This window comes from Hirundo rustica, chromosome 26 (assembly GCF_015227805.2).
Source record: "Hirundo rustica isolate bHirRus1 chromosome 26, bHirRus1.pri.v3, whole genome shotgun sequence".
Lineage (NCBI taxonomy): Eukaryota > Metazoa > Chordata > Aves > Passeriformes > Hirundinidae > Hirundo > Hirundo rustica.
The window spans coordinates 1,838,162-1,865,725 of NC_053475.1; the positions used below are offsets into that span (position 1 = coordinate 1,838,162).

The 27,564-nt window shown below is 50.0% G+C and overlaps 2 protein-coding genes across 4 annotated transcripts in view; one reads left to right on the forward strand and one right to left on the reverse strand.

Annotated features, from left to right (window-relative positions):
• Nucleotides 1-24,378, reverse strand: DAZAP1 (DAZ associated protein 1). 3 transcript variants are annotated; one of them, XM_040086834.2, is made up of 12 exons: nt 24,244-24,378; nt 18,604-18,644; nt 17,990-18,156; nt 17,672-17,737; nt 17,040-17,147; nt 14,717-14,765; nt 10,371-10,453; nt 6,926-7,079; nt 5,536-5,565; nt 4,963-5,103; nt 4,016-4,198; nt 1-1,005 (listed from the first exon to the last, which is right to left on the reverse strand). In XM_040086834.2, exons 1-12 carry the CDS (start codon nt 24,273-24,275, stop codon nt 833-835), a joined length of 1,227 nt encoding a protein of 408 aa, XP_039942768.1. In that variant the 5' UTR covers nt 24,276-24,378; the 3' UTR covers nt 1-832. The 3 variants fall into 3 exon arrangements, with proteins under 3 accessions (XP_039942768.1, XP_039942767.1, XP_058279610.1); XM_040086833.2 differs by having other exon boundaries at nt 17,040-17,150; XM_058423627.1 differs by lacking the exons at nt 10,371-10,453; nt 17,672-17,737; nt 17,990-18,156; nt 18,604-18,644; nt 24,244-24,378 and having other exon boundaries at nt 17,040-17,151.
• The window catches only part of GAMT (guanidinoacetate N-methyltransferase), a 4,297-nt gene continuing 812 nt past the window's right edge, over nt 24,080-27,564 (forward strand). Inside the window, exons 1-6 of the mRNA XM_040086837.2 lie at nt 24,080-24,185; nt 25,611-25,830; nt 26,367-26,512; nt 26,593-26,656; nt 27,200-27,267; nt 27,348-27,458. Of these exons, the coding sequence (XP_039942771.1) occupies nt 25,647-25,830; nt 26,367-26,512; nt 26,593-26,656; nt 27,200-27,267; nt 27,348-27,458 (573 nt within the window). The 5' untranslated portion in view covers nt 24,080-24,185; nt 25,611-25,646. The remainder of the gene's footprint in view (nt 24,186-25,610; nt 25,831-26,366; nt 26,513-26,592; nt 26,657-27,199; nt 27,268-27,347; nt 27,459-27,564) is intronic.

The window sequence follows — 27,564 nt, forward strand, 5'->3', positions numbered from 1 at the left end:
TTTCTAATCCAAAGGTTCTTGTCTTTATTCAAACCAGGGCTCAGCACTGCTCAGTGCCAAACGCACCAAAAACCTTTTTGCCTGAGGGAAATCCACAGGTGGCCGAGGCCTCCGGAGCCCCGCGGCGTAGCGAGGGAAGCGCGGAGCCCGGAGCCAGCGCTCTGTGCGTCCGCAGCTCCCGCCCTGGCCCAGCTCTGCCCCCCAGAACAAACAGCAAAATACACTCAGCAGGTTTCTGTCAACTCCCAGAGTCTCGGAACCCTCCGCCCCAGCGCTGCCGTGGGGAGGGAGGGAGGGGCTGCAGCTCTCCCCCCGCCTCCGACAGCGCTCACGGAAACCCTGTTTTAAATTAAAAAATAAGCCAGCATACATAGTAGAAAATTTCTCTTAAAAATTTCACAATCTGTAAATGTATATATTTTTTTTTTTTTCTTTTAAACATAAAAGTTTACAATATACGGTAAAACAAAGGCTCAGGAAAAATAATTTCAAAAAAAAGAAACCTGAAGTTTTGAATTAAAGCTGAAGACATTTTTAAAACCCTGTAATTTGAACCAGTGACATTTTCTTTATTTGTGCTGATGGGTTAGAGAAAGGAAAATCTTTAAAAACTGCAGTCCAAACACCCACAGCTCTGCCTTCAGAAGCCATCTGCCCCCACCCCGCATATCCCCCCGCCCCCACGAAAAAAAAAAAAAAAAAAAAATTGTTGTTAGGTTTTTTTTTCTTCCATCAAGTAATGTGATTGTCACAAGTTCAGAAGTCTGGGATCCCGGGGTTCAGCTGGGCCCAGAGATCCCTGTGGACAGCACTCCCTGATTGCCAGCCCAGGCTAGCGCCGGTAGGGATGGAATCCTTGCACGTTGTGGTTCTGTCCCCGGCCGAAGCCGCTGCCGCCGGCCGGGGGGCCGCTGGATGGCTGCACCGAGGGGCCTCCGTAGGGAGGGGGCTGCTGGCTGAGATCAGAGAAACCTTGTCCAAACCCACTCAAGTCTTGTCCATACCCTGGGGAAAAGGGAAATGCACGGGATGAGCTTCCAGGAGCAGCCACGGGTGTGAATCCCACACCTGACGCCGCTCCCTCCCGGAATAACGCCTGGGAGGAGCAGCAGCTCTGGGGTCCTGCAGGGATTTTCCTTCCTGGCAGAGGAAATGGGTGAAAAGGAGAAGGGAACAGGTGTGCAGGAAGGGGGAGCTGTGTTTGGGGTAATCCCAGCCAGGCTGGCCGTTCAACCATCTGCTCACGGCTCTGGGGTGCTTGGGAGCAGTTTGATTTTGGGTTGGGTTTTTTATTGGCTAAAAGCTGTCAGATCCAGCACAGACAAGAGATGGAGCCAGGAAGTTTTCCCTGAAACCTCTCAGATTGAGGGTGCAGTTATTGGATTTTGGCTTTGCACACTCCAAGTCTTCCTGCACTGAACAAACAATCCTAAAATTCCCTTTCAAAACATAAATATTGGGACCTGCACCACAGTGAGCAGAATTTAGGGACAGGGAGAAAAACTGGGGTTTTCTTTCCAAAAGACTGGCTGGAATTCCTGCTACCAACACAAAATTTGCAACTACATGTAAATTGAGACGACTGAGGAATTGAGAAATTTAATTCAGATTCTCATAATTAAATATGACTCTTAATCCTGGCATCAGCACCAGCCCCTGCTCTGAAAGATGCTATTAAGGCTCCTAATTACCAAGAGCATTTCTGCAGTGCTGCCTCTCCCTGTGCAGGCTTAGAGCAGGTTTAACTCTCTTAATCCCAAACAAAGTCTCTTAGCACGTCTTCAGCAGTTCAATTTCAAGCTCTGCCTGTCCCTCAGGACTCGCTGGCACTAATGAGCACTAAAACACAGCGAGCTCAGGCTCTGGGAGCTCCAAATGCTCCTCCTGGCATTTGTTCAGACACAGATAAGCAGGCGCCCAAAACTACAGCGGGATTGATTGCCAAGGGGCGAGGCTGGGAGAGGAAAAACACAACCCCGGAGTTGCTCTCCCTGCACACAGCGGTGCAAACCGCAGCTCAGCACAGGGCTCAGGCTGTTTATGAAGAAGGAAAGGCACAGCACACACCTGCACAGCCACTCAGGACTCTCTGCTGGTGTGCTCCAGCCCCTCTGCTCCCCTGATTTGTGTGGTTTGAGTGCGTGGCTCCAAAGCCGAGCCCAGATCCATCAGCAGGGAGTGGGAGTGAGCAGGGGCAGGCACAGCTCGCTGCGGGGTTTCACCAGCTCAGAGCTGCACTGCCCTGCGCAAAACCCCAACACCTGAGCCCCATCCCTGCCTCTCACCCTCTCCAACAGCCCGGGCAAGGAACACCAGGGAATTCTCCCTGACCTTGGGAGCGCAGACAAAGCTCTGGGGTGTGGCCTGAAGGGCCTGGAGCAGACAAACCCATCCTAGTGAGAACTGAGAGGACTGCAAGGACGAGCCTCAAGAGCACCCTGCATGGAGGTAATGAATTTTTAATGATTTTAAATTAATGTAATTAATTAATGATTTTGCAGGGTGAGTGTTAGCGCTGACACTCATCCCGTGTGCACACACTGAAGGATTTAGGACACTGCCCAGCATAAACCTTACAGTGCCTTACACTCATTAGGGAACTCTGAGGCTCTTTAAAGCCCACAAGCTTTACACATTTATGTAAATATATGCAAATCAGGGATGGGGCAGCCACAGCTTCTCTGGGAAACCTGTGCCAGGCTCTCACCACCCTCACAGTGAAGAGGTTTTCCCTAATAGCCAGTCTGAACCTATTCTTTTCCAGATTGAAGCCATTCCCCTTGTCCTGTCACTACAGCTCCAGATGAAGAGCCCTTCTCCATCAGATCCTTCCTAAACTTCCAACACCTCACAAACTCTGGCTCCTCCCTGACTGTGGCTGTGCAGGATTTGTGCTTTATTTAGAAGGGTCCAACCCACTCCAAAAAGAGCCTGCAAAGAGCCAAGTTCTGGCAGAACAAGAAAAACTTCCTCGAGTCACAAGGGTAAAACTATCCATGAAATCAACTGTGTTTGTAAGAAACAAATGAAAAAACATTTCCAACTCATCAACATGAGAGCACGCTGCTTCACAAACACATCTCGAAGGCTCATCTTCCTTCGGAGGCTGGTTTACATTGCTGGAACTTTGAACATTATCTATTTAAATAAATTCTGTGAAGTTTTCATCTCATAGCAGGAACTTGAGGCAACATTACCACGTGGAGAACGTGTTCCAGCAGAGAACAGCCAGAATCCACGGGGCTGCTGCATGAAAAATTTCCCTTCAGAAGTTAAAACTGAACAATTACAATCCCTTAAAAACAGCATTAGTACAGAGCTCTTTGGAGAGATCTCTGTAGAGGTATTTGGAGAGCACTGCTGAAAAACAAGAGCTGAGAAGAGAATGAGAATTTCCCTCTGAGCTCCCTCAGGGAGCAGCAGCAGAAATTTTACTCTGGAGCACAGGTACTTGTCGAGCAATTTTAAAAAGATTTTGTTTTTTGTAGCACTGCCTGCCTGGTTTAAAACTTGTTAGCTCAGTGCCTTCTACCTCAAAGTTACCTACAGAGCACAACAAAGCTTTGCAGAGAGCTGTACCTTGGGAGAAAGGGGGAAGGGATGGGAAAAGGGAGGAAAAGGCATCGGTTTGGATCGTTACACATGCACTGCCTGTCTCTCCATGCTGTTCTTACTCTTCAAGTCTGTTCTCCAAGGTCTGGAGACACGAAAAAGAGAAAGTTCTCTGCAAGCTCTGTGAAGCTCTTGGAGTGGAAAGTTTTAGCCACAGGTTTGGGGAGAGTGGAAACCAGGAATTCATCCTGGCAGTGCACGAATCCCTGAAGGTTATTTTACAGCACAAAAACAACACTTTAGGAACTAAGAAAATTCCCTCTGGCTAGAATATTGCATGATTTAAGCATGGCTTGAGCTGGTGGGAGCATTCCCATCCCAGAGAAATGCCTGCAGCAAACCGTGTCCAACAGTGTGTATCCAGAACTAAAGGGAAAGGGGATAACTCCCAGCAGTTACTCACCAAACTGACTATAAGGGAATTCTGGCTGAGCAGTCGGGGGTTTGCTCATGTCCTGAGTTGCCTGAGATGGTGGTGGTGGTGGAGGAAAAGCGAGTGGCGCTGCCCCCGGAGTGGCAGGTGGAGGGGGGACTCCAGGAGGGGCAAACTGGTCAGGTGGAGGAGGCGGAGCACCATAACCAAAACCTGCAAGGACAGAACAGGTGAACACCAGCACCCTGCTTTACAGATAATACAACTGAAAACCACTATTTCTAAGGTTATTAAACGCCCAGGTGTTTGTGACCAGTGGCTGCACAGATTCACCCCGACACACTGGTCACCCCCATGGCTCAAAGATCTCAGCAGCTCACCTTGCACAGGTGGGAGAAATATCCCCCCTCAAAGGCAGAGGCTGCAGCAGCCAGCTCAGAGAAAGGGATAAAGCACAACTGGGGACCAAACTCTGTGCTCACAGACATGAGAAATGAGGAGGAAGTGTGGTCTAAGATTTTAAGAGGAGAAAGTACCTTGAGATAACTGGGTGCTATTTTCCACCTTCTTCTTTAAACCAGGTTTGCTGTAGACTTTTTAAAAGGTGGCCTGAGAGGTAGATGCTAAAATCCTATTTGTATTTCCAGCCCCCAGTTAGGACCTTAATTCCTTAAGCTGCTCCAAAAAACCCTGCCTGTGTTTGGCCCAGGTCATCAGCAGTGAGCTCTAAAGTTTTCTCTCAGATGTCCCAACAAAGGTGCGCAATGCATCTAAACTTATTTAGCCACACAGATTTAAATTAGAGAACAGAAATTATTCAAGAAAAAAATAATGCTATAGTTAATTATAGCTCAGAATATACAATAGGAAAAATAATTAAGGAAAGGTGAAACACAGGGGGAAATCCAAGTCCAGCAAACGATGAGGAAAAGCTGAATTTGGAGCTGGATGTGCTCCAGCTCCTGGGGGTCACTTACTAAATGGTGGAGGGGTGCCGTAGCCCTGTGGAAATCCTTGTGGAGGCGGGAATCCCCCGGGAGGTGTGGAGACTATGTATGAGGTAAATGGTGGTGGTGGGGGAGGAGCTCCTCTGCCCGGAGGAGGGGGTCCATATCCACCTGGAAAAGGAAGAGAAACCCAAAACGGAAGCAGATGAATACCAAGGAGCTGCTGCTGGAGTCAGCTTCCTCTAGATGGGGTAAGGCTGTTGGGTGGATTTCAAACACAGGCTCAGCCTTCTATGAATCCTCACTTTGGGAAATATTTGTCCTCCAAGTATCCCCACTGTAAATAATTGCAGTTTAGCATGTAATCCCTTGATAACAAATTAATGTGGCTGGAACAGCAGGATGTGTGTCAGCTCCCATTACTGAGCTGCTAAGAATCCACTGTCTTCTCCTTCGTTCCTCCAGGACAAATTCAATCAAGCTTTTAAATGTAGGTTAAATCCTACAGAAATCCACAAATCGCTGTCAATGCTCAAAGAAGCTGCGCCCGTGCTCGGAAGGATTTTTTTTCCTTTCAGAATTGGTCCCATATAATGTACTTACCAATTGCCTGTCCAGCTGGCACCCACATCCCTACAAAAGAACAAAAAAAAGAGCCTCAGACATCAGTAAAGCTGCGCACTCCGGAGCGGGGATGATGCAAGAGGAAGGATTTGGCTCTGGGATAGACTGGGTATCCTCCCCGTGTCCCTCACAGAGCTATTTTTGTGGCCCAAGCAATACTGTGGGACTATTTCTGAACGTGCAATTCTGGAAAGACTCTGAATCATTCAGCAAATGACACTCAGGGAAGACAGCAGCTCCCAAACCCAAATCAGATGGAGCATTTGGGAGCTGCCACATACCAAGTGCAAGAAACTCCAGAACTTCAGAGAACAAAACCCCAGAGAACCCCAGCAGACTACACATCCAAGGGATTCTTAATTCACTACCAGGTTCCTCCGAGTTATTTCTGCAGTTTTTGAAGCATAAAAAAAAGCCTTTCCCATCCCTTGTGCAGTGCTGAGATTGAAGGATAAATCTCCTGTCTGTCTCTGACATTAATCTTTCCAGGAGATCAGATATCATTTTCTCTACTAATCACTGCATGGAAAATAATGGGAGTTTCTCAGTTTGCAGATTAGCACATCTGTGCACAGTGTCAACCCTCAGCTGCAGCTTTCAAGTTAATAAGCACCGTGGGGAAACGAGCAATCCCTGTGCTCTTCCATCCATCGGAGCAGGGATGGAGCAGCCACGCTCCCTGCAGCCCCCCAGGTGAACATTTCTCATCTCTCAGAGCAAGCAAGTCACAGCAACTCAATTATCCCTCTGCATTTCTCCAGAAGTTATCAAAATTGTCTCTGGATGAACTCAGCGTGTTTATCCTGCCTCTGGAATCCCAGGGGGATTGCAGCCATCAAACCCAGGCTGCTCCTGAGCCCTGCAGGGCTCCTGGTGTGCACTGAGTGCTCCCTGCACCACAGCTGCCTGCTGCTTTCCCAGGCTACATTAAGCAATAAAATTCAAAGGCAAGGCCATCCATTTTCCCCTCATCCCTTTCAGATTTTCCTGATAACTTCCTTTGAAACTGCCTCGTCCTTGAGAAGCCGTATTTCAACCAAATTTGCCACTGGGGCATTGGGCAGAACTCACTCCACATCTGGAGTCGCACCTGGAGCTCCCCAACCCCTCCTGTGAGTTCCCCCAACCCATGAGAATTCCACGTGGGCAGAGGCAGCTCCAAAGCGAACAGGTGAAACACACCCAAGGACAGGTGCCAGCCCTGGCGCCGCCTTCTGCCAACAAAACAGATTTTTGGGAAAAGCAGCGAAGAAACCCCAGGAAAGACCGGAGGGTGGGAAATTTCCTCCAGTTATCAGACGGCTAAACCTGGGAACACCACCTAGGGCAGCAAACCACAGCGCAGCGAGCCCGAAAGGCCGGGCGGTACCTTGGGGGCCGTATCCCTGCTGCCAGGTCGGAGGGGGCTGCCCTGCCCAGCCGTTGGCAGCGCTTGGCATGATCCTGCTCCCCCACTGGCTGGCTCCCGGCGGCCCCGGAGTTTGGCTCTTGCTATCCCGAGGCTCGGCGCGTTTCACCTCCACCTGAACAAAGAGAGGCAGCGCTCAGCAGGGCAGGGGGGGCCCCGCGCCCCCCGGCCCCTCACACACACCCGCAGTTACGCTTAAGACTACGCTTAGCATCTTATGACTTATGTCTAAGTACTTAATTATTAAAACTTAAGGCCGGTAATTTACAATGTTTCTCAGGTACAGTGTAGGTGATGGTAAGGCATTACGAGTCCTACTGTCGAGGGATTGCGAGAAAAGCGTCCTACAAATCGCTTCGGTCTCGTTGGCTTTAATCTTAAAACAGCAGTACCCTCTTACAGCAGCTCTGCACTTAAAACAGAAGAATATCGGACGTTAATGACAGACTGATTTCATGTTCAAGGCAGGAGATATGGAGATGACGTTTTCAGTTAAAAAACCAGAATTTTGAGTGAAGAGGCTGCTCTGAAAAAGGGTACTAATGCTTTAACCAAACACGTTTGGGGTCCATTTGGAAGTGACAGTTTAACCCGCCCCAACTAACTGCAATTTCAGCTCTGCTCATACCTGAGAAACACACATTTGTTGTGGTTTTTTTATTGTTGTATTGTTGTCTTTTTTTTTTTTTTTTTTTTTAAACTTAAGATTTTATTTAAATGTCTAATGGAAGATAAAGACTTACCTTCCCCAGGCTAACGCTTAAAGAATCTCAGTTAACTCAAACAATGTCAGAGGGAATGGATGTGATAAGAGAATCTTACATTACATCTAACAAAAAAGTAAACAAACATGCAAGTAATAAAAATGGACAGTTGAGTCAATAAGAAGCAAATCTTCATACTGTGTTAAGTCAGTGACAAAACCCCTCCTGTTTCAAAAATTAGTAAGCACAGTGCTTAACTTATTTCATTCCAAGATAAAATGTCCTAGTGTTCCCAGCCACGGAATAAATGCGTTTGACCTACTTAAAATAAGCTGCACATTCAACATAAACCTCTCAAAATGAAAAAAAAAAAAAAATCCAGTTCTGATTTAATGAAACCCTCTCAGCACTCGCTGAATTCGAGGCTTTTTTTTTTTTTTTTAAATTTCATTTCATGATTAATTTTAATGGGTGCCAGAGTACAAAGAAAATAATTCTCAATCATCAATGGGCCTGAGTAGTATGGAAAATAAAGTATTCAGAATTCTTCCTGCCATGTCTTAAAAGCCATTCATGTTGGAGAACAAACAGGAAACAGGCACAAGGCAAGGACAAAGCCCCCCACACCCCCCTTGCCAATGCCCCAAGGACATGAGACATGACAGTAACCAAATCGCTGTCAGCTCAAGGCCCTTCCAGAGAGGAACCAAGGGAATTTTTCAAAGGACTCAAATTAATGAGTCTTAACACATCTGCCTTGAGGGAATTCGGTTATTGCTTACAAAAGCAGAGGCCTTCTTGCAATTTTAATTTTTTCTCCCCCCTTTCAACAACATATGGATTCATTTCAGCAATACCTTTTTAATTACCAAAAAGACAGAAATACGATTTTTAAAGCAGGCATGATTAGGCAGTGAAGGAGAGAGCAGGGGATCTGGAGCTCATTAATCCTTGTGGAAGAATCCCATTAATTTTTCAGTGCATGCTTGGAAGCGGGGAACTGCCAAAGTGAGGAGTGAAAATTCCCTGTGCAATAGGGAGGTTCAAATTTCACACCTGCCTAGAGCCCTGGTTACCCCAAGAATTGAGGCAGCTCTATTACTCTGAGCTAAAATCCCCTGAATTCTGCTTTTTCTGATCACCGAAAGTAGGGGAGAAAGGGCAAAAATCGATGATGTCAGCTTGGAATTGGGTTTATTTGGGCAACACTGAGAACTCCGAGTCCCAGCGCTGTGTCCCAAAGCCAGCAGCAACGAGGTGACATCTGCAGGCTCACACTGGGCTCTCCCACCTCTCCCAGCACCTCGTGGATGTTTATCCTTTGTCCCCATTTGGATCTGCTGCTTTGTGGGATCAGCTCCCACTTTAGGGGCTTGCTGAAGGCAATTCCAAGGGCAGCCCAGGGAATCCTGGGGGGATACAGGTGATCCTTACACAGCTCTGAGTGATTTACTGCACCTGCTCACACCTGGGAGCATCACTCCACGAACCAAGAACTGATGTTCTGCATCCCACAAGGATATCCCTTCGTTCCCATTATCAGGAAACCGCCCAGCCCTCCACCCCAGAACAAACTGACAGGAATTAAAGGCGTCATTACACCGCAAAATGAACCAGAGCTCTGAAATGCAGAGCGTGTCTCCTGCTGGCTAAGGAAAGGCTTATGAAATATTAGCAAAAAAAGACTTTAAAGACAATTAAAAACTCAAACAATGTAATAATTTAAGGAACATGAGACTCTTCTGTGTCTCCCTGAACCCCCCCACTCGAAGTTTAGCAGTTTTAACATTTAATTTAAAATCTGGATATACCTTAAAGCCGTGCAAGGACTTAAAATTTACCAGAATTTCCTGTGGCTAATTTTTCTTTAAATCATTATTTTCTCCCTATATAAAACTTGGGTGTCCTGCAACAATTTATTTTGCCTTTCTTTCTTTCCATAGGTAAAAAAGCATGTTCCTTGCTGACTAACATCAAAGGAGCCTAAAAAATTCCTGCCTATCCAAGCCCCGTTTGCTGACAACACAGTATGAAGATGAAACAACCAGAGGTCACTTAACTGCATTGTGGTTAAATACTATATAGAGTACGTGGGTTGGTATCAAAGTTTCACAGTAAGTGACCCAATTTTTTAAAAAACCAATCCTTCAGGATGTTTTTTTGTTGTTGTTTTTTTCTCCCTTTTTCTTTTAAAGTTTAACATTATATAAAGCAGATTGTCTGACACCACCTCGAGATTTGAGCATCGAGTACACATCTGAAGGAGTGGTATCTTAAACCAAGCCTTGAACAACTCGGATTTCACTGGGATTCTCCTTTTCCAACAGCTGGAAATCACTGATTTCTCTCCTTGCACCACAGCAGTGCTCAAAGCAGAGGCAGTGAGCACCAGTTCATCCCAGTGATGACGATCCCAGCTCATCTGCTCAGCCAGAGCAGCCCCCAGGTCTGTACACACAAGGCCTCACCTTCAGCGGAGCCCACAGCCTGAATCCTCACGTTTCCAAGCCCTCCCCTCCCCAGGCTGCCCCCATCCCAACTGCCCTTCTCCAGCAAACTCAGACTTTCCCCACCTCCATGGATAAAGCCTTGAATCTGGACTGCTGCGCTCTCCCATCGATTAAGTTGGGTTCCCCAGTGAAATCGCTCGTTGCCCAAGACTTGGTTCTTTCTTAAGGTAAAATAAAACTACAACTACACACTTTTTTGCCCATGATGTCGTGAAAATGCATGTTGACAGCCTGGTCCACTGATTGTTCGTCCTCGAAAGTAATAAATCCAAAACCTAGCCAACGACGAAGAGTGAATCAAGGTAGCAGGGTGTTGTGACACAAAACAGGATGATGAACAGTATTAGGGGCAGACCAAGGGTTCAAGCAGGGGTTTCAGATAACGACACTTGTGTTCAATTGGCAAAAACTCTGAGGAAACTGCAATGGATACTTCCTGTGAAGAGGCTTTAGTGCCTCGTCTCGATTGCGCGCATGCAGCTTCGAACTGAGCTCGTTAACCGGCTTTTAATTTGATTTTATTCCTCATCCACCTACCAGGAAATGGAAAAAAACTGCTAAAATCAAAATTCTTGTGGGACAGCAGATTGAAGTCAAGCAACTTTGCTGCTCCTCCCTTTGATTCAGCCTAGTTTCCCCAAGGAAAACCTGCCGTATATCCCTGTTCCCCAAAGCTGCAAAGCAACTTCCTCCCAATCCCTTAGCCCAGCTTCCAGTTAGGGAATATTTTCCGTGGAAAATAAGAAAGTTAGTTTGGAAATGTAGCTGTTAAAAGCATGAGAAATTTTACCACTCCATGGATGAATGAGAAGCTTCAGAAACTAACAACCTACATCAGAAGTTCTCGAGTTTTCCACACCTTGGAGAAAAAGCAGGGATCAGGTGTTACTCCTTCCCAACACGACAACCCCTGTGAGGTGCTGCTCACACAGAACGTGGCGTTGCTGCCACGTCCTAAATCTGTTTCATTTCTTGTATTTCCTGTTGGCTTCCTTTTGAAAATCCACACAACTTCCCAGTCCTTTTTTGCCCCCAACGCGTGGCTCAATCCCTTCCACCTGACCACAGCCCCGGCTGCTGGCAGCTCAGCTGGATCCAGCAGCTTTGGATGCTCGGAGAAAACTCTGGGAAAGGAGGAAAAGCTCCCCTTTTGGAGGTCACTCTGAGAACCGCTGCACGTAGGTTGTAGCTGCTGACACAGCCGAGAGAGTGGCAAAATAGTGGTTAATCCCCCAGGACACCCATCATGCCATCACCCACTGGCTGCTGGTGGGGACAACCCAGGGCAGGGAGGGACACATGCAGTACAGGAATTGTGCCATTCTTTGGATTAGCTACGGAGGGGGGGAAAAGTGGGGAGAGCAGTAAAAATTAGAAAAGAAACCCGAGGTGCGGCGTGGGAAGCGTTTATGGAACATGGATGCGGTTCTGCTTTTCTGAAACCCAAGATTTCCCCCTTGGTTTGCGTTTTTGCTTTGCAGCTAGTGCTGACAGCAGCCAAATCTTGCTCTAAAGCGTTACAGAATACAGGATCTAGCACAGGAATGTCTCTCCACGCTTATCCAACTGCGTTGGGTAAGCCCAAAGAGGCCTAGTGTAGAGAAAGTTTATATATATATATATATAAAAATACACAAAGATACAGGCCAAAATAGATTCCAGCAGGTCAAATTCTGCTGTCAGCAACAAGAGCAAAAGACATCACTAAAATAAACTGAAAATAAAAAGGAAAAAACTTGGCATTTCCCACACACAAGAGACTGGCAGTATAAACGAAGTTTTGTGGAGCTGTGATGAAAGCAGCCTCGAAGCTGAGAGCAGCATTTCATCACAATATATTTGTCTGAGTTAACCAGAAATCCGAGTGTTGGAGCCAAAGGAAAAGTGTTTGTATTTAAATCACGTTTAGTATTTCAGCCTTTGTCTAAAAAGAGATGGGGGAAGAAAAACAATGGATTCCATCTGGATGCGAAGGTCAGTGTTAAATTTGATTCCAAAGCTAAAGGAGGGGAACAGATTGTGGGATGGGGTTGGAGGGGCAGAACAGGGAGAGCAAGAGGTCACTGAGGAAAGCAGTAAACAATTTTTAAAAAGGGGATTTTAAAGGGTAAGACAGCACAAGATAAGGAAGAGTGAAGAAATCACAGCAATACAGCAAAACTCCAAGGTGAAGTTCTGAGCAGAAGTGATGAAACCCACCACCTGCAGCTTCAGTTTTTGAAGGACTCTGTGAAAGGCTGGAGAAATGAACTGCATCCAGCAGGAATCCAAAAGAACCTGACCAGAGTGACAGGGCTGGTCTGCAGCAAAGGGAGGAGGAGAACAGACACAGCAAGAACCAGGAAATCCCTCCCCAGCTTGGCCAAGAACAGGAGCCAGGAGAAGCTGAGACTGCACCAAAACCACTTTGTTCCTTCAGAGGTGTGACGTGGATGCTGTGCTTGGGGCTCTGGGAAGAGTCTGGATGAGGCAGAGCTGGCAGGACTGGGAAGAAGCAAAGATCACGTGGATACCTGACCCCAGTCAGCTCCTCAAGGACATCACCTGAGAATCTGGTGCCTCCTGAGGAGCTGGATGCTACAGGGATTAGGAACAGGGATCATTTTCCCTCCTCCTACCATTAAACCAATGTGCACTTCCAAAGGAAGGGTGGTAAAGTGAATGGGAAAAGGCAAAATTCAGAAGGGTCTGAGGAGAGATGGCACTGAATTGGCCTCTGGAATTTTATCACATCATTAAAAGGATAAGGGGACAGAGCAGCAAGAGAACAGAGCACAGAGAAAAGGCAAGAGAAAATCTGTTCTGGGATGCACAACCAGGAGAACCCAATACAAACTCGAGGAATCTTTCCTAGCACCCGCCAGGGACTGCCAAGGCCATTCTGGGAGATGACTGTTAGTCAGCACACTAAAAAAAGCCTGGAACAGCACAGAAACCAAAGGCAGAGAGAGACAGGATTCAAGAAGTGCTTAAGAAGTCTGGTGAAGTAGGGGAGGAAGTCTTCTGTGGGCGGAGACAAGACCCTTCCCTCACCTGGCACTTGTGCTTCGCACCCCAAGCCCTCCTTTGCCTGTTTTGTTTTTAGTAGAGCTTGAAGCAGAGAAGCCATTAATTGAGACAGGATTAATTCAGACCAGGCATGATGTTTAAGCACCTTTTGCACAGAGGCTGCAAGGCTGGGATTAAATATTGCAAAAGATAGAGATGATACAATAACTACTGAAATATTTCAGAACTTCAGCCCCAAACCACATTTGGATGCCAGTGCCTTTGTCTCCTCTACCCAAAACCAGCTGCTCTAGAGCACTGAAACAGATGAATTTATGTGCTGCTAAAAATCAAAGGTATCTGTTGGAAGAAGATTAGGATAGCTAAAGCAAGGGAACAAAAAAAAAAAACCAAAAAAAACCACCAAAAAACAAATATATTGAAACTTCGTTTACACTCCAATAAAAGACAAAGCCCGTCCCTCCTCTGACTGCGGAACTGGCCTGTACCTCTGTGATAAATTATCACCTAGAGAGAAGAAATCTAAAGAGATATCGTTAATCACAGTCAAACAATTCACAGAGAGAAAAGAAACAAAAAAAGAACTTACTTAACATTACCATACTTTACTATGAAACACTTAAATATGTCACTAAGGATGTATGTCTAAATAAAAATTAAAACTAAGACTTAACAGCTTAATAAATATGAAGTGAAGGATATATTTCTTAATAATGAGGCAGAAGAGAAATGAAAAGTTCAGATGGCAAACTATTCTCTAGCATGTCCAACATGCTACAGGGTGGGAGCACAGCTAAGCTTCACGTGCCAAAATATTGCCTCTTCCTTGGCAAACGGATGGTGGATGCAAAGGGACGTGGGTGACATGGAACGTGCTTCATATTTTGACCAAAGGTTCCCAGCTTGATTCAATATCGAGTGAATCTTTCAGGTTTTTGGGGTTTTTTTCCCCCTCCCCTCTTAAAAAGCAATCTGGTATACAGGGATTGTACACCCCGATTAAAAATATAAATATATATATACTTCAGAATTAGTTTGTGTTGTTTAAGAAGAGGTTTTTTCTTTAATTTGAGGCGAAGCCATTTAACCAAAACAAAAAGCAGGTGATGGATGGATTCTGTCCTGTCTCGTGCTCTGGCTGGAGCACCCCACATGCACTTGCAGACCCAATGTACCTCTCATGTGGAAAAGGAGGAAAATCTGCTTACTTTTTTCCCCCCCTTAAAAGTACCTTAAGCCACAGGAGTGGCTCGAGAATCAAATTTCATTCAACTATAAAAAAAAACCAAAACCACAACCCATCAATGAGCATGAAACATCTGAGTTGAAATGCACAGACCCAAGTGAAGCTGGAGATGAAGAGTCTAGACTTGAAGTGAAGTTTGCCCAGTGAATTATTTTTTTTTCCTGAGGCAACACAGGGGAAAAAAAAAAAAAAAATCTACCTTTTCTGATGGTGTGAAATAGTTTGCCATCTGACTATAGCAGAGTATGAAGAAATTTCAAGGACAAACTAGATCAGCCTTTACCTCGGGGCCTCTGTTTCTCTGCGTCATAGATCATTACAACTTCAGTGACCTGGAAGAGAGAAGGGAAATTCTACTCCCTGTGCTACCAGGGGAGGGCTGGAACAGTCACCACCGGCTGGTTCCTGCTCTCTACCCACAAAGCACAATCCAGCTGCAGCCACCATCCCAGCAACAGCACAAAAGCAGGGAATATTGCTCTTCCTGGCAGTTTAGAAAGCCTGAGTTCATCCCTATGGTCTCATCACACTTAACGTTTTAATTCAACATTGAGGTTTTGCACTGTTTGTACCCACTCTACGGCCTATTACACACCCCCAAGGTTTGTTTTACAACAACTCATCAGTGTAGCTTTTTAAAACATGATTTCCCCCCATTTTTAGCCATTTTTAGCTTGAGCTGCAGGCACCTTTAGGAACGTGCAGGGTTCCTCTCACTGAATTACTGGAGCACCAGAGAGGCCCAGAGCACCAGTTAAACCAATGCACAAACAGCTTTACAAAACCCCTCTAAGTTCTGGATGAGCAGTATCAGTGTGATTTTAACCTAAAAAAGGAAAAAATGGAAATTGCAAGCTGTTCAAGGGCTTCGGGATTATTCTCAGAATGAGCACCACAGTGAGCTACAATTTAAACAAAACCTGAGGTGTAATGTTTATGTCAACATTAAAACAGCTGAAGGGAACTGCTCTGAAACCTCTCAGACGCAGAAAGCAGTCACAAAATGGGTGTGATTTTGTAGAATTGCATCTTCAAGACAATCTTAGGCTATTTTTACCCGTGAGTAAAAGTGAGTTTGAAATCAGACACGATTTTAACTCTACTTACAGCTAGAAAACATTTGGGTTTGAGTTGCTGCACTCACAGGAGCACATCCCAGTGGATGCTCCCAGCTGGGGATGGGGGATCCACACGGGGATTATTGCCAAGGGACAATCAGTGCCACATTTGTCCCTCCCCTGGTCCATTTGGATCCTCTTCACCCTGGCCTTAATGACCCAGCAATTACCAGGGCTAAAAATCAGCGCCTGCCTCGGGCTCTTCACTCTCGTGGCCACAAAAACACTTGTGAGACTCCACTGCTCCAAGGGGACTCGTTACAACTCCAGGAAGATTTTCTGATCTCTATACTAAGAGCAAAGTGCTACTACTTACTTTTTAAGGGCACTTACAGTTGTGGCTGTTGCCTTCTACATCTGCAGGACAAACCCTGTATCTCCCCAGCATCCAGGGCACAGCTGGAAAGCCAAGTCTGTGAGGAAGAGCCTTTAGAAACTACATCCCACAGCTGTGGAACGTGCTCCCTGGTTTTATTATTAGTCTATTGCAGCCTTTCAAGCTAAAGAAACAGTTGTTAGCTTCTTTTATTTCTTTATTTTCCCTTTTTTTTTTTTCTTTTTGTTGTTTTGGTTTTTTTGTGTGTGTTTTAAATAGATTATCTTAATGGAATTTTAAACAATGATTTAACTCTTGATAAATTTAAGAATCCGTTTCTTAATATAAATCCTTTGCTGCCGCTAAGAAATGTCAGAAAAAAAGGTTATTGAAAAAAGTATCCAAAAGTACACTCATCCCAATCAAGTTCATTTTTACCAGCACAGTCCTGAATTTAACTCAGGCAATCTTTAACTTCCTCAAACTTATTCACAGATGAATTATTTAATTCAGTCGTTTATCATATTATATGGGGCAGTGAGAGCTGGGATAAATGGGAATTAAAACTAAATAAAAAGTAAATTAAAAAATAATACAGAAGAGAGTCATTTCAGTCCAAGGTTACAAACTGAATTGAAGAAGGTGCACGAGGAGCAGTTTGTCTCAGAATGGAGGTCCTAGGGGCACAGGAACTGAGATTCCAGATGGTTTGAAAGCAGCTACTGCTCCCAAAATAATGGCAGGAGACCCAAATTTAACTGATCTGTACACACAGTCAAACACCAGGATCTTAAAATTCAGCCCATCGAGAGACTCACTGTTCCCAAAAAATAATCAGCAGACATTTTTAATTGCCCAGCTGAATGTTATCAAGAGAAAGAGGGGTGGAAAATAATAATAATGAAAAGAATCATTCTTAAGCCACCTCAGGAGTTTTTGGAAGAAGGGACAGAATAATGCATCAGGTAAGACTTAAACATGAGGAGACAGAAGCAGCAAAGTAAATTCCACACGAGCATCAGGTTCTGCCAAGGGACACTTCCAGATGATGAATGTTCACTACAGTTTCTCACAAAATGCTTCAGGTGCCCCTCCAGCAATTTGTCCAAATTACCCCTAAATTTGACAGCTTGAGGAAATGTGAGAGGAGGCATCTTCCCCCCAGGACTCACCACTCCGAACTTCTTGAAGTATTCCCTGAGCTCTGTCTCGCCACAGTTATGAGGAATCCCACCAACAAAAATTTTATTGGATTTATTGTTATCGCTCCTGGATCCTTTCTGCTAAATCAAGGAGGAGAAAATTCAGTCAGAAGGACAGTAAGGGTGGCTGCTTCTATCATTTTACACTGAACCATGAACAATGGGCTCTGGCAGGCTGAGGGGAGAGCTCCAGCCTCGAAGTCTCCCAGGCATGAAAGAGAAGCACGTTCTGAGCTCAGAGGTTCAGTGTGTGCCGTTCTTCACAGGACCAGGAATGCAGGGCCTGTGTTCTGAGGCTACTGACTCATTCTACACTGAAATCTGGTGAAGCTGCAGGGTGTGGAGTGGGCTGGGCCCTGCCAGTGCCCTTCCAGACACTGCTCTCAAATCTGAGGAACTCCACTAAAGCATCACTAAGAGCTTGGGAAACACCCCACCCAAACAGGGCCTGCCTAGGGAAATCTAAGTTAAAGACATTTTTTAGAAATTAAATTGACACTCAAGTCCTGCATACAGACTTCTGCCTTTAAAGCATGGATCTAATCCAAAGGAATTCAAGAGAACTCGGACAACAGGCAGGATACACAGGGATCTTTCCTTACCCATCCTTCCTTCGGCCGTGTCCGCTCTGGCTGCATCCCCCGAGGTGTGCATGGCTTTGGATCAATCTGGAAGAAGTTCCAGTTTGGTCAGACCTCAGCACGCAGAATTTTGCTCTAAAAGTTACATTTGTGGCAGCTGAACCCAGCCCTGATGACATGCAGCTCCTCAGAGCTCAAAGCAACACAAGCCACGGAGTTAGAGCTGCCTTACAATAAATCATTTAAACGAGGTTAACTCTGCAAATAAGGAGCCAGAATTTAAAGCAAATCTTTGAATCTGGTGCAGGAACAAAATAACAACAAAAAAAATCAACTTACATTTCGGCCATCTAACGTATGAGGTCTGCTGGCCAGCACTGTTCCCACACAGTTGGGATCCTTAAATTTGACAAATCCAAATCCTCGAGATTGATTTGTTGTTTTGTCTTTCATTATTACACAGTCTACAACTTCTCCATACTGGGAGAAGTAGCTACGAAGGGTTTCTGTTAAAGAAAAAAAAGCAAATATTAAACAGAACCAGATATTAACAACACCAGACTGTGTTTGCAATTATGAGACAACTGATCAGCAAACATGGAAAACAACCTCAAACTCATCTTTTGAAAATGATCACATCTTACTTCCTGTCAACAAATGGCAGACAACAGTTTATTTCCACTCATACGAATGGAAAATAGTAGGAAAGTGATTATAAAAAGAGTTGTCTGTTGAGCTGACAAAAACTTCAGAACCAAACAATATAAACCTAAAAGTATTAATATATTAAAAATATATAATCATGTATCTGAGCTCTACAGCAAGTTTTGTCAATTAGCAGAGGAGGAGGAGGAGGAGGCTCTCAGGCCCATCTCCTCACCACAGCAATGCCTGTTCAAAGCTCCTGGCTGGGTTTCCAGCATGGCCCAACGCCTGCAGCACACGCTGCTCACCTTGTGTCGTGCTCCAGTCCAGGCCACCCACGAACAGCTTTCTGCAAACAAAGCACAGGGCAGGTTTAGGGGCTACAGCACATGCTCCATCCTATTTAAGGCACAGCTCAGCTCTCCTGGACAGGTTTGGGGGTACCAGGGCCTCCCACACGCCCTACAGAGCTGGTGCCGCACAACAAGCCGCTGATTAAACCAAAGCCTTCCTCCATCCCTGCTCTCTGCTCCTCCCTCACCCACCACAAAACACTCACTTGGCTGCCAGCACCTTCTCGGGGGGTGAAAGCAAAAGCAGAACTGCCAAGCTCAGGCCTGAGAAGTCAAACCTGTGCAGCAGGTACTAAATAACAGAGCAGCACTAATCCAGCACCGGTTGTGAAACCATTGTACAACCCAGTTTCGAGATAGCGCCGAGCGGGCGAGAAAGTCATGGCTAAACCCCAGACTGAACTGCTTAAAACTGATTCAAGTCTTCCTCTGCATAGAGCACCCAAATCTGAAGGGTTTCGTGTCCCAGCATGCCCAAGGACCTGGGCAGGTGCTACAGGAGCTCCGTGCCAGGCTCTGCAGCTCTTTATCAGCTCCTGGGTGTGACAAAACTTCCAGCAATCATTTACTCAGTAATTAAAGGTTGGTTGGAGCCACCTCCACACTTGGCCTTTGTCAGTACCAAGAATCAACCCCCAAAAAATCCTCATAGCTCTCTGCAGCTTCCTCCTGAGGAACAGCATCAAACTCTGCTCTCTGGGAGGACCCAGGAAGGGCTGGAGCTGTGTCAGGGTTGGGATGGAGCTCAGGGAAAGGCTCTTTCCCTGAGTGTGCTGGGGCACTGCCCAGGCTCCCCCAGGAATGGTCCCAGCCCCAAGGCTGCCAGGAGCATTTGGACAACACTCCCAGGGATGTCCAGGGTGGGTGGGATTGCTGGGGTGTCTGTGCAGGGCTTTGTTGATCCTCGGGGATCCCTTCCAGCTCAGGAGATTGTGTGATTCTGTGAAGAACTCTGCTGTTAATGGCTCCACGACTCTGCACAGACAAGCACTGGGATAGTTTATTTTTGGGGATGCCCTCTAGTGCACTTTTGTCTTCTACTCGCCTTCGCCTATACCCGAGTACAGCTGAGGGTGGTGGGAATTCCTGCATCCTAACTTACATGGGCAAAGTTGAATATCTCCGAATAAAAAAAAAATTAAACGTCCTCTCACCTGCTCTTTCCAGGAGCAGGTAACGGCAGGGAGAGCCCCGTCACCCCAGTAAGAGCTGCAGGTGCACTGGGAGCACCAGGAAAGCGAAAGTTTTGCAACTGGAAGCTCCTGCGGAGCAGGGCAGCTCAGTGATAAAACCAGCCCATCCCTTCCCACTTCGATTCACTTCTCTGTGACAGGACATCACCTCACGACCCTTCTGCACCAGCCAAAGCAACGGCATTCATTCAATACCACACGGCACCTACGAGCCTCGTTCCGCTGAGGCAAGTTCTGTTCCTAAGTTACAAGCCGAGACGTGACACGAGTCTTGTCTTTCACGAAAACAGACCAACTGTTAAGCGCTGATCAAAGCGTCTCCTTGAGCAGCCGGCAAACAAGTGAGCTGGTGACACGCAAGGCAAAGACAGCCCTCAGTGTCACAGCAGACAGAGGCTGCCTCTGCTGCGTTATCGTAATGCCAAAGGATGTGTCAGCTCTCCGTGCCCTCCCCGAGAGCAGCACTGCCCTCTCTCAGAGCAGCCCTGTTTTCTGCGGGCACGTTCGGGATGACGAAGTTTCCCTCAAGGATTGGAAAAGTGCCCCCAGCTCCCTCTAGCAGCGCGCTGGCTCCTGGCACAGGCTCAGGGCCTTGCTCAACAGCAGCCAGTTCACAGCAACAGGTCGTGTTCTGGGACCAGCCAGGCTTTGCCCAGGTGGCCCCACTACTGTCCCCCGACCACCTTCCCTTTCCACACACATGACACAAACCCCTCTGCTGTGCCGTTATTTTTAGGGGAAAAAAGTAACTCTAATTTCCTAATAGCAAAGTAAAACCAGCTGATCTACTGCTGCATTCACAGTAATGTTTTGATGTGCGGTTAGCGATATTTTCTTGACCAAACACATCTGAGTGTATGGTTTGTTAAGGGGTGTTTTGAACTAAGTTTGATAGTTTGGTATACAAGATTAATCTACTTTACATCCTTGTAGAAGTACCAGCTGTGTTCTGAGAGAACACCAAGCTGTGTGCAAGGAGGGGGGTCACTGAAACCTTCCAAATTCACCATAAATTATTTGTAGTCACCCTATATGGACTGAAACAGCAAAGCTATTGCTCAACACCAGCTCCAGCAGCCGTATGGAAATCCACAGCCCTGGTTTATACACACACTGTGGAATACCAAAAGCCAGAAATCCTCCGCCTTGGGATCCTCCATGGTTTGAAGACACTGAGCAAGGCCAGAGTTTACAAAAATCCAGATGTGGTATGGTGCAGGATGGGTGTGCGAGTGCTCCTGCCCCCACGCTCAGCTGCATCAACAGAGACCTTTCCCAAGGTCTCACCCACACTCCAGCCCAGAAAACTTTTGGTCCTAACAGTTGATGGGCTGGCAGTTATTAAATTCATAGAAACTTATAAAATCCACAGAATATCCTGAGTTGGAAGGGATCCATGAGCGCTGAGTCCAACTCCCAGTCCTGCACAGACACCCCAACAATCCCCCCCTGACAGTGTTGTCCCAGCGCTCCTGGAGCTGTGGCAGCCTTGGGGCTGGGACCATTTCCTGGGGAGCCTGGGCAGTGCCTGGCACCCTTGGGGGAAGAACCTTTCCAGATACCCAGCCTGACTCTCCCCAGACGCGGCTCCAGCTGTTTCCTCAGCTCCTGCCCTTTGTCCCAGAGAGCAGAGGTTGCTGCTGCCTCCTGGGAAGAAGTTGCAGACCCTGCTCCGTCTCCCCTGACGCTCTTCAACGTTTTTAGCTCACACCTGCTGACACCACCCCAAGCCCCACACCTCCATAAAGCTCCAAACTGACGGACTGGAGGACACTACAGCCCATCCCCTCTGGAATGCAAAGCCACTCCAGCACAGCCAGGTGACAGCACAAACCACCAGCCTCTTTTTTGGGCAGGTGAGTCTGCCCAGCATGAGCAGTGAGATTCTGACAGGTGCAGCACCCCTGAAGCAGCAGAATTCCCCACAGGGATCACCTCGAGAGCAGAAAGTTGGATAACGACTCCTCAGAAGGTGCAGCTGTATAAGGAGTTTTAACCAAGTGTTCCGCCTCACCACTTCCTGGGAGAATTTTAATTTCTAATTTATTCTTTGTTGCTATAAAGGAACTTGCTGCTGGAGCAGATCAACTCAGGATTAGTAAAAAAGCATGCACAAGTATTTTAAAACCTCCGAAACTCGACAAAAGCACAAACTCTTTGCCTACATAAATAATCTGGGGTTTGATTAATAGCTCTGATCAACACCTCAGCACGGCCCCCCAGCAGCTGCAGGACAGAAGGATTAAGATCAGCACTTTTCTTCATCCAAACCAGCCCCGAGTACTAATTAATTACGACAAATAACATCCACAAGGCCCCTCCCCACCCATACCAACACACCTGCAAGGCTTACAGCTTCCTCAGGCGTTTTCTCTGAAAATCTCTGCCTAGAAAAGCAGCTGAATTCATAACTTCCCCTCCAGACTTGTCTCTCACAATAGCTTTAAACCAGAGCTTCCTTCCGAGGGCTGGAGCAGCTGAGTTTGTTCTACGCTCTCACCTTTCCCTCTGAGCGCTTTTGGGGAAGGAGAATAAAGAAAATTTCCCTCTCTGATTAACTCCCAATCCTTCCCTATCTGATTACAGCTCAGAAGGATCAGAGCCTGTGACTGGGAACAAACCCTGGGACAGCCGAGCCTGCTCAGAAGGGAAGTTGATGATATTCCCTGGAATAACCTGGAGCCTGGCACTCACCTACAGCTGGAGAAGTCAGACCTGATCAGACTCCTCATAAGGCACCCGACAGCGATTAAGGCCCAGGAGCAAACAAAACCCCACATATTTAAACAGGCCTCATGCAATGTGTGTTGGACTTGGATGATCTCTAAGGTCCCTTCCAACCCAAACCATTCCATCGTGATATTCCAATCACTTATCCTGCATCCTGTGTTTTTAGGATTTACAAATTAAGAACATGCAGTAAAGCAGTGCAAGCAGCATGGGACGAGTGGTTCATGTTTCCAGTTTCAAACAAGGTGACCAGTCCTGATGGGCAAATTCTGTGCCAAAACTTGAACTGGAAGAACCAGACAAGGATTTTTTAATTTAGTTTTTGCTACTTCGAGTCCTATTACGTCCAAGCCTGCAGCCTGATAATTTCAATGTCACCAGGGTACAGCTCTCAAGCAGAACAACACTGAGTGCAGCTGGATGATGTCTAAGGCCCCTTCCAACCCAAGCCTTGTTACGATTCTGAAAGCACATCAGAAGAACCTGACCTGTGTCAGGTTTTCGGTTTGAAGCCACAAAACCCCCGGGAACACTTAAAACCGGGATTTTCCTGCCTGGAACACATCCCAAGCAGAGGACAGCAGAGGGGAGCTGGAGAGGGCAGCCCTGCGGGGAGACACAGAGGGAGAGGGGAGGCTGCTGGTGCCACCTCTGTCCCACCACCTTCTCCCTCCTTCAGCCCACGCCCCTCGGGGTGGCCCTGATGAGTCAAAGCCCCCACTGCGGTCACAAAATCACAGAACAAACCCTCAAGGACCATCGAGTCCAATTCCTGGCTCTGCACAGAACTCTTCAACAATGCCACCCTGTCCCTGGGAGCATTGCCCTAGCACCCCTGGAGCTCCAGCGGCCTTGGGGCTGTGACCATTCCCTGGGGAGCCTGGGCAGTGCCCCAGCACCCTCTGAGGGGAAAAAAACCTCCCTCATAGTCACCCTGAACCCCTCCGGACACAGTTCTAGCCGTTCTCTCATGTTCTGTCACTGGTCCCAGAGAGCAGAGATCGGAGCAGCCCCTTTGCTTCCCCTGAGGAAGTTTTAGACTAGGATGAAATCCCTCTCCCCTCAGTCTCCTCCAGGCTGAACACACCAAGTAACCTCAGCCACTCTTTTCTAAGGCTTCCCCTCAAGGCCTTTCACCCTGTCCCCTTCCTTCCTTTGGACACTCTCTAACACCTCGGTATCTTTCTTACACTGTGGCGCCTACAACTGCACGCAGGACTCAAGGTGAGGCCGCACCAGCAGAGCGGGGCAATCCCCTCCTTTGACGGGCGCGTTGTCCCCCCCGCCAGTTGGCAGGACAGGAGGACGCGAAGGGACGCGAAGGGACACGAGGCGGGACGCGGGCGGGATCCGGGGCGGGCGGGCGCGGGAAGCGCCGCGGGCGGGTGACCTTGGGCGCGCGCACCTGCCGCAGCCCCGCGCGCGCGCCGGTCACGTGACGGGAGGGGGGTGTGCGCCCTCACGGCCCCAACATGGCGGGACCGGCCCCCCCTTCAGCACCCCCGGCCCGGGACCGGCCTCCTCTTAGCAACCCCCGGCCCGGCACCGGTCCCCGCTCAGCCTCCCGGCCCCGGGGAGCCCCGGCGGGACCCTCTCCTGAGGTTGCGGGAAAAGGTGACCGAACCTCCCCTCCCCTCTCCGTCCCAGCGCGTCGCCCTCCCCTTCCCCTCACCCGATCTCATCGGCGCCTCCCACGCTGTTCATGGCGGCGGCTCCTCCGGGGCCGCGCCCGGCTGTTCCCTCCGGTGGCGGCGGTGCCAGCGGCGGGTCGTGGGGCCGCGGGCGGGCGCTCCCGGCCGTGTCCCGGTTCCTGTGTCCCGCTTCCCCCCCCGCCGCCCCCGGCCCGGCCCCCCCCCGCCGCGCGCTCGCGCTCCCTCAGCGCCGCCGCTGCGCGCGCACCCGCCCCTCGCTACGGGGTCTCCGGGGCCGCGCCCTGGGAGGGGCAGAGAGAGGTGTGGCCGCGCGCGCGCGCGCGCGGGGGCCGGCGGGAAGGGCAGTCCGCGCGCGCCGGAGGGGCGGGGCCTGCGCGGGGTCCGTGGGGTCCCAGTGCCACCCCGGGGATCCCCCTGCCCACGCATGGAATCCCACTGCCCACCCATGGAATCCCCCTGCCCGCCCCGGGATTCCCCCTGCCCACCCATGGAATCCCCCTGCCCACCCCCGGGATCCCACTGCCCACCCCGGGTGGCTCATCGCCCACACCCGGGGTCTTCGGGGTGCTGCCACCCACCCGCAGGGTGCCACTGCCCACCCACGGGGTCCTGCTGCTCACTCGCAGGGTCTTACCGTCCACCCTCGGAGTAACATTGCCCACCCGCGGCGTCCCATTGCCCACGCACGGGGTGCTGCCGCCCACCCTTGAGGTCCCATCGCCCACCCCCGGGTCCTGTTGCCCTCCCGTGGGGTCCCACCGCTCACCCGTGGCTCCCGTTGCCCACCTGCAGGGTCCCGCCTCGCCCCCGCCGGGCTCAGCACCCCCTGCAGCCCCCCGGGACCCTCCCTCCGGCCCTTAGGGTCCAGCCCGGCTCTGCCCATGGCGTGCGGGTCCCTCCTGTCACGCACAGCGCTGTGCATGGCCCGGGTGCGGTGCGTGCGGGGTCCTGCTGCGGGGGACAGTGCGGGGCACAGCCCCGGAGCGGGGCACAGCCCCGGAGTGCAGCCCCGGAGGGGGGCACAGCGTGGAACACAGCACCGTGCACTGGGAAGCCCCTTTCCCCCGTGTCCCCCCTGAGCCAGCCCGGCTCCACCGCTCAGCACTGCTGGTCACTGCCACTGCGGCCACGCACAGCACGGTGCCACCGGGAGCAGGGACATCCTCTGCACCCCCCGGGTCACCCCAGTGACCCCCCCCAGGCCACGTGTGACCACTCAGCCCCGGCCTGCCCCGCGGTGCCCCGTTCCCGATAAGGGCTCCCATTCCCGATAAGCGCTCCCGATCCCAGAGGGGCCCCAGCCGGCTGTGCACACTCAGCACTTTCCAGCAGGGCTATTTAAAGCCGGCCAAGAGCTCAGTGGCCCTTTCTCTCCCTCCCCCGGCAGTCTCGGCCCGTCCGGCTGGACTTTCCTCCTGCAGCCATGAGCTCCGCAGCGGCGGCGGGGCCGATCTTTGCCGAGGGCGAGGACTGCAGGGCGGCCTGGAGAGAAGCCACAGCGGGCTACGATGAGCCCGACGCCCACTTGGAGATCCTGGGCAAGCCGGTGATGGAGCGCTGGGAGACCCCCTACATGCACTCGCTGGCCACCGTGGCAGCGTCGAAGGGTAACGGGGACCCCGCGGGCTCTGGGATGTGCTGGGGGTGCAAAAGCAACTGGTTTGGGTGGAAATGTTCTGCTGGGGGACCCCACTGCATGTGCCCCACACTGCATGTGGCCCCCATGCAGTGACAGGGGCAGCAGGGCCATGGTGGCATTGCGTGCTTGTGTCAGGGTGACGCATTCTTGAAAGGGGATGGGGACATGGGGAAGAGATGCAGCCGCTCCTTGTACAGGCCCTGCTGATTTTGGGGTGGTTTCCCTGGCAGAGGAAGGGTCAGATATTGTTCGTTGCTACTGGGATCAACTGGGGGGCTTAGTGGGGGCAAAGGGTCACTGTGGGGGGCAGCAGGTGACAGGGACACAGGGACAGCTGGAGGGCAGCAGGGACACAGGGCTGCTCCCAACTCCTCCAGCAGCACCATGCGCTCCCAACCCGCACCCAAAGAGCCCAGCTTGGGGAAAGAATGGCTCAGAACTCAGTGCTGGGGGGTTTTGAGGCAGGGAAAAGGCAGAGCTCTGAGTGCTGGGGTCCATCTGCAGGCGGCCGCGTGCTCGAGGTGGGGTTTGGGATGGCCATCGCCGCCTCCAAGGTGCAGGAATTCGACATCCAGGAGCACTGGATCATCGAGTGCAACGAGGGCGTTTTCCGGCGCCTGGAGCAGTGGGCCAAGGCACAGCCGCACAAGGTGAGGGGCAGGGGGGGCTGTGCCAGGGTTGGGGGGTGCCTGTGACCCCCCCAGCTCACCCCTCTGCCCCCCATCCGCAGGTGGTGCCCCTGAAGGGGCTGTGGGAGGACGTGGTGCCAACGCTGCCGGACGGGCACTTCAGTGGTGAGACAGCAACAGCAGGGCGGGGAGGGGCTGGGGGGGAACCCCACTGCCAAGGGGGGCTGCAGCAAAGCCCGGGGCACCCCAGGACATCCCTGAGCTGTGGAAAGGGGGGAGCAGTTTGACCAGGGGGAGCCCACATCCTCCCGTGGGGCTGGGGACAGGGCACAGCGGTGTCCTTGGCGTCCTTGTCCTGGGGTGGATCCCTGTCCTGGGCAACAGATCCTTGTCCCAGGGGGCAAATCCTTGTCCTGGGGAAATGGATCCTTGTCCCAGGGGGCAAATCCTTGTCCTGGGGGTGGATCCCTGTTCCAGGGAGCAGGTCCTTGTCCTGGGGAGCAGGTCCAGGGTACCCCGACAGTCCTTGTCCTGGAGCAATGGATCCTTATCTTGGGGGCCATCACATCGCTGCCTTCCAGGGGTCAGAGACACGGGGGCAAACTGCAATAGGAACGTAACAAAACCTGGCCATGAAGGGGGGATTTGCCCGGGACACAGGAGCCCCTCAGGGCCTCTCCCAGCTAACACCCCGGCGTTCCCGGGCAGGGATCCTGTACGACACCTACCCGCTGTCGGAGGACACCTGGCACACGCACCAGTTCAACTTCATCAAGGTGACACCTCGGGGCTCGCAGGGGGAGCTGGGGCCGGGCTGAGCGGGAGGAGCTGACCCGGCTCCCCCAATTGCCGGCAGGGCCATGCCTTCCGCCTGCTGCAGCCCGGAGGGGTCCTCACCTACTGCAACCTCACCTCGTGGGGAGAGCTGCTCAAAACCACCTACAGCGACATCGACAAGATGTTTGAGGTGAGTTCTTCCCCTCGCCAAAGCCGTGCCCGGGATGAGCCCGAGCATTCCACGGAATTCACCCGCGGTGCTGGGGATGGGCAGGAAACGCCAAAGGGGAGCTCGG

Excerpts from the sequence above, each read along its gene's own strand:
- DAZAP1 (XM_040086833.2), bottom strand. The coding sequence starts at position 24,275 with ATGAACAGCGTGGGAGGCGCCGATGAGATCGG. Across the intron at positions 18,645-24,243 it reads GGAGGCGCCGATGAGATCGG|AAAGCTGTTCGTGGGTGGCC; the intron begins GTGAGGGGAAGG and ends CTTTGTTTGCAG. Across the intron at positions 14,766-17,039 it reads ACTTCAAGAAGTTCGGAGTG|GTCACTGAAGTTGTAATGAT; the intron begins GTGAGTCCTGGG and ends TCTCTCTTCCAG.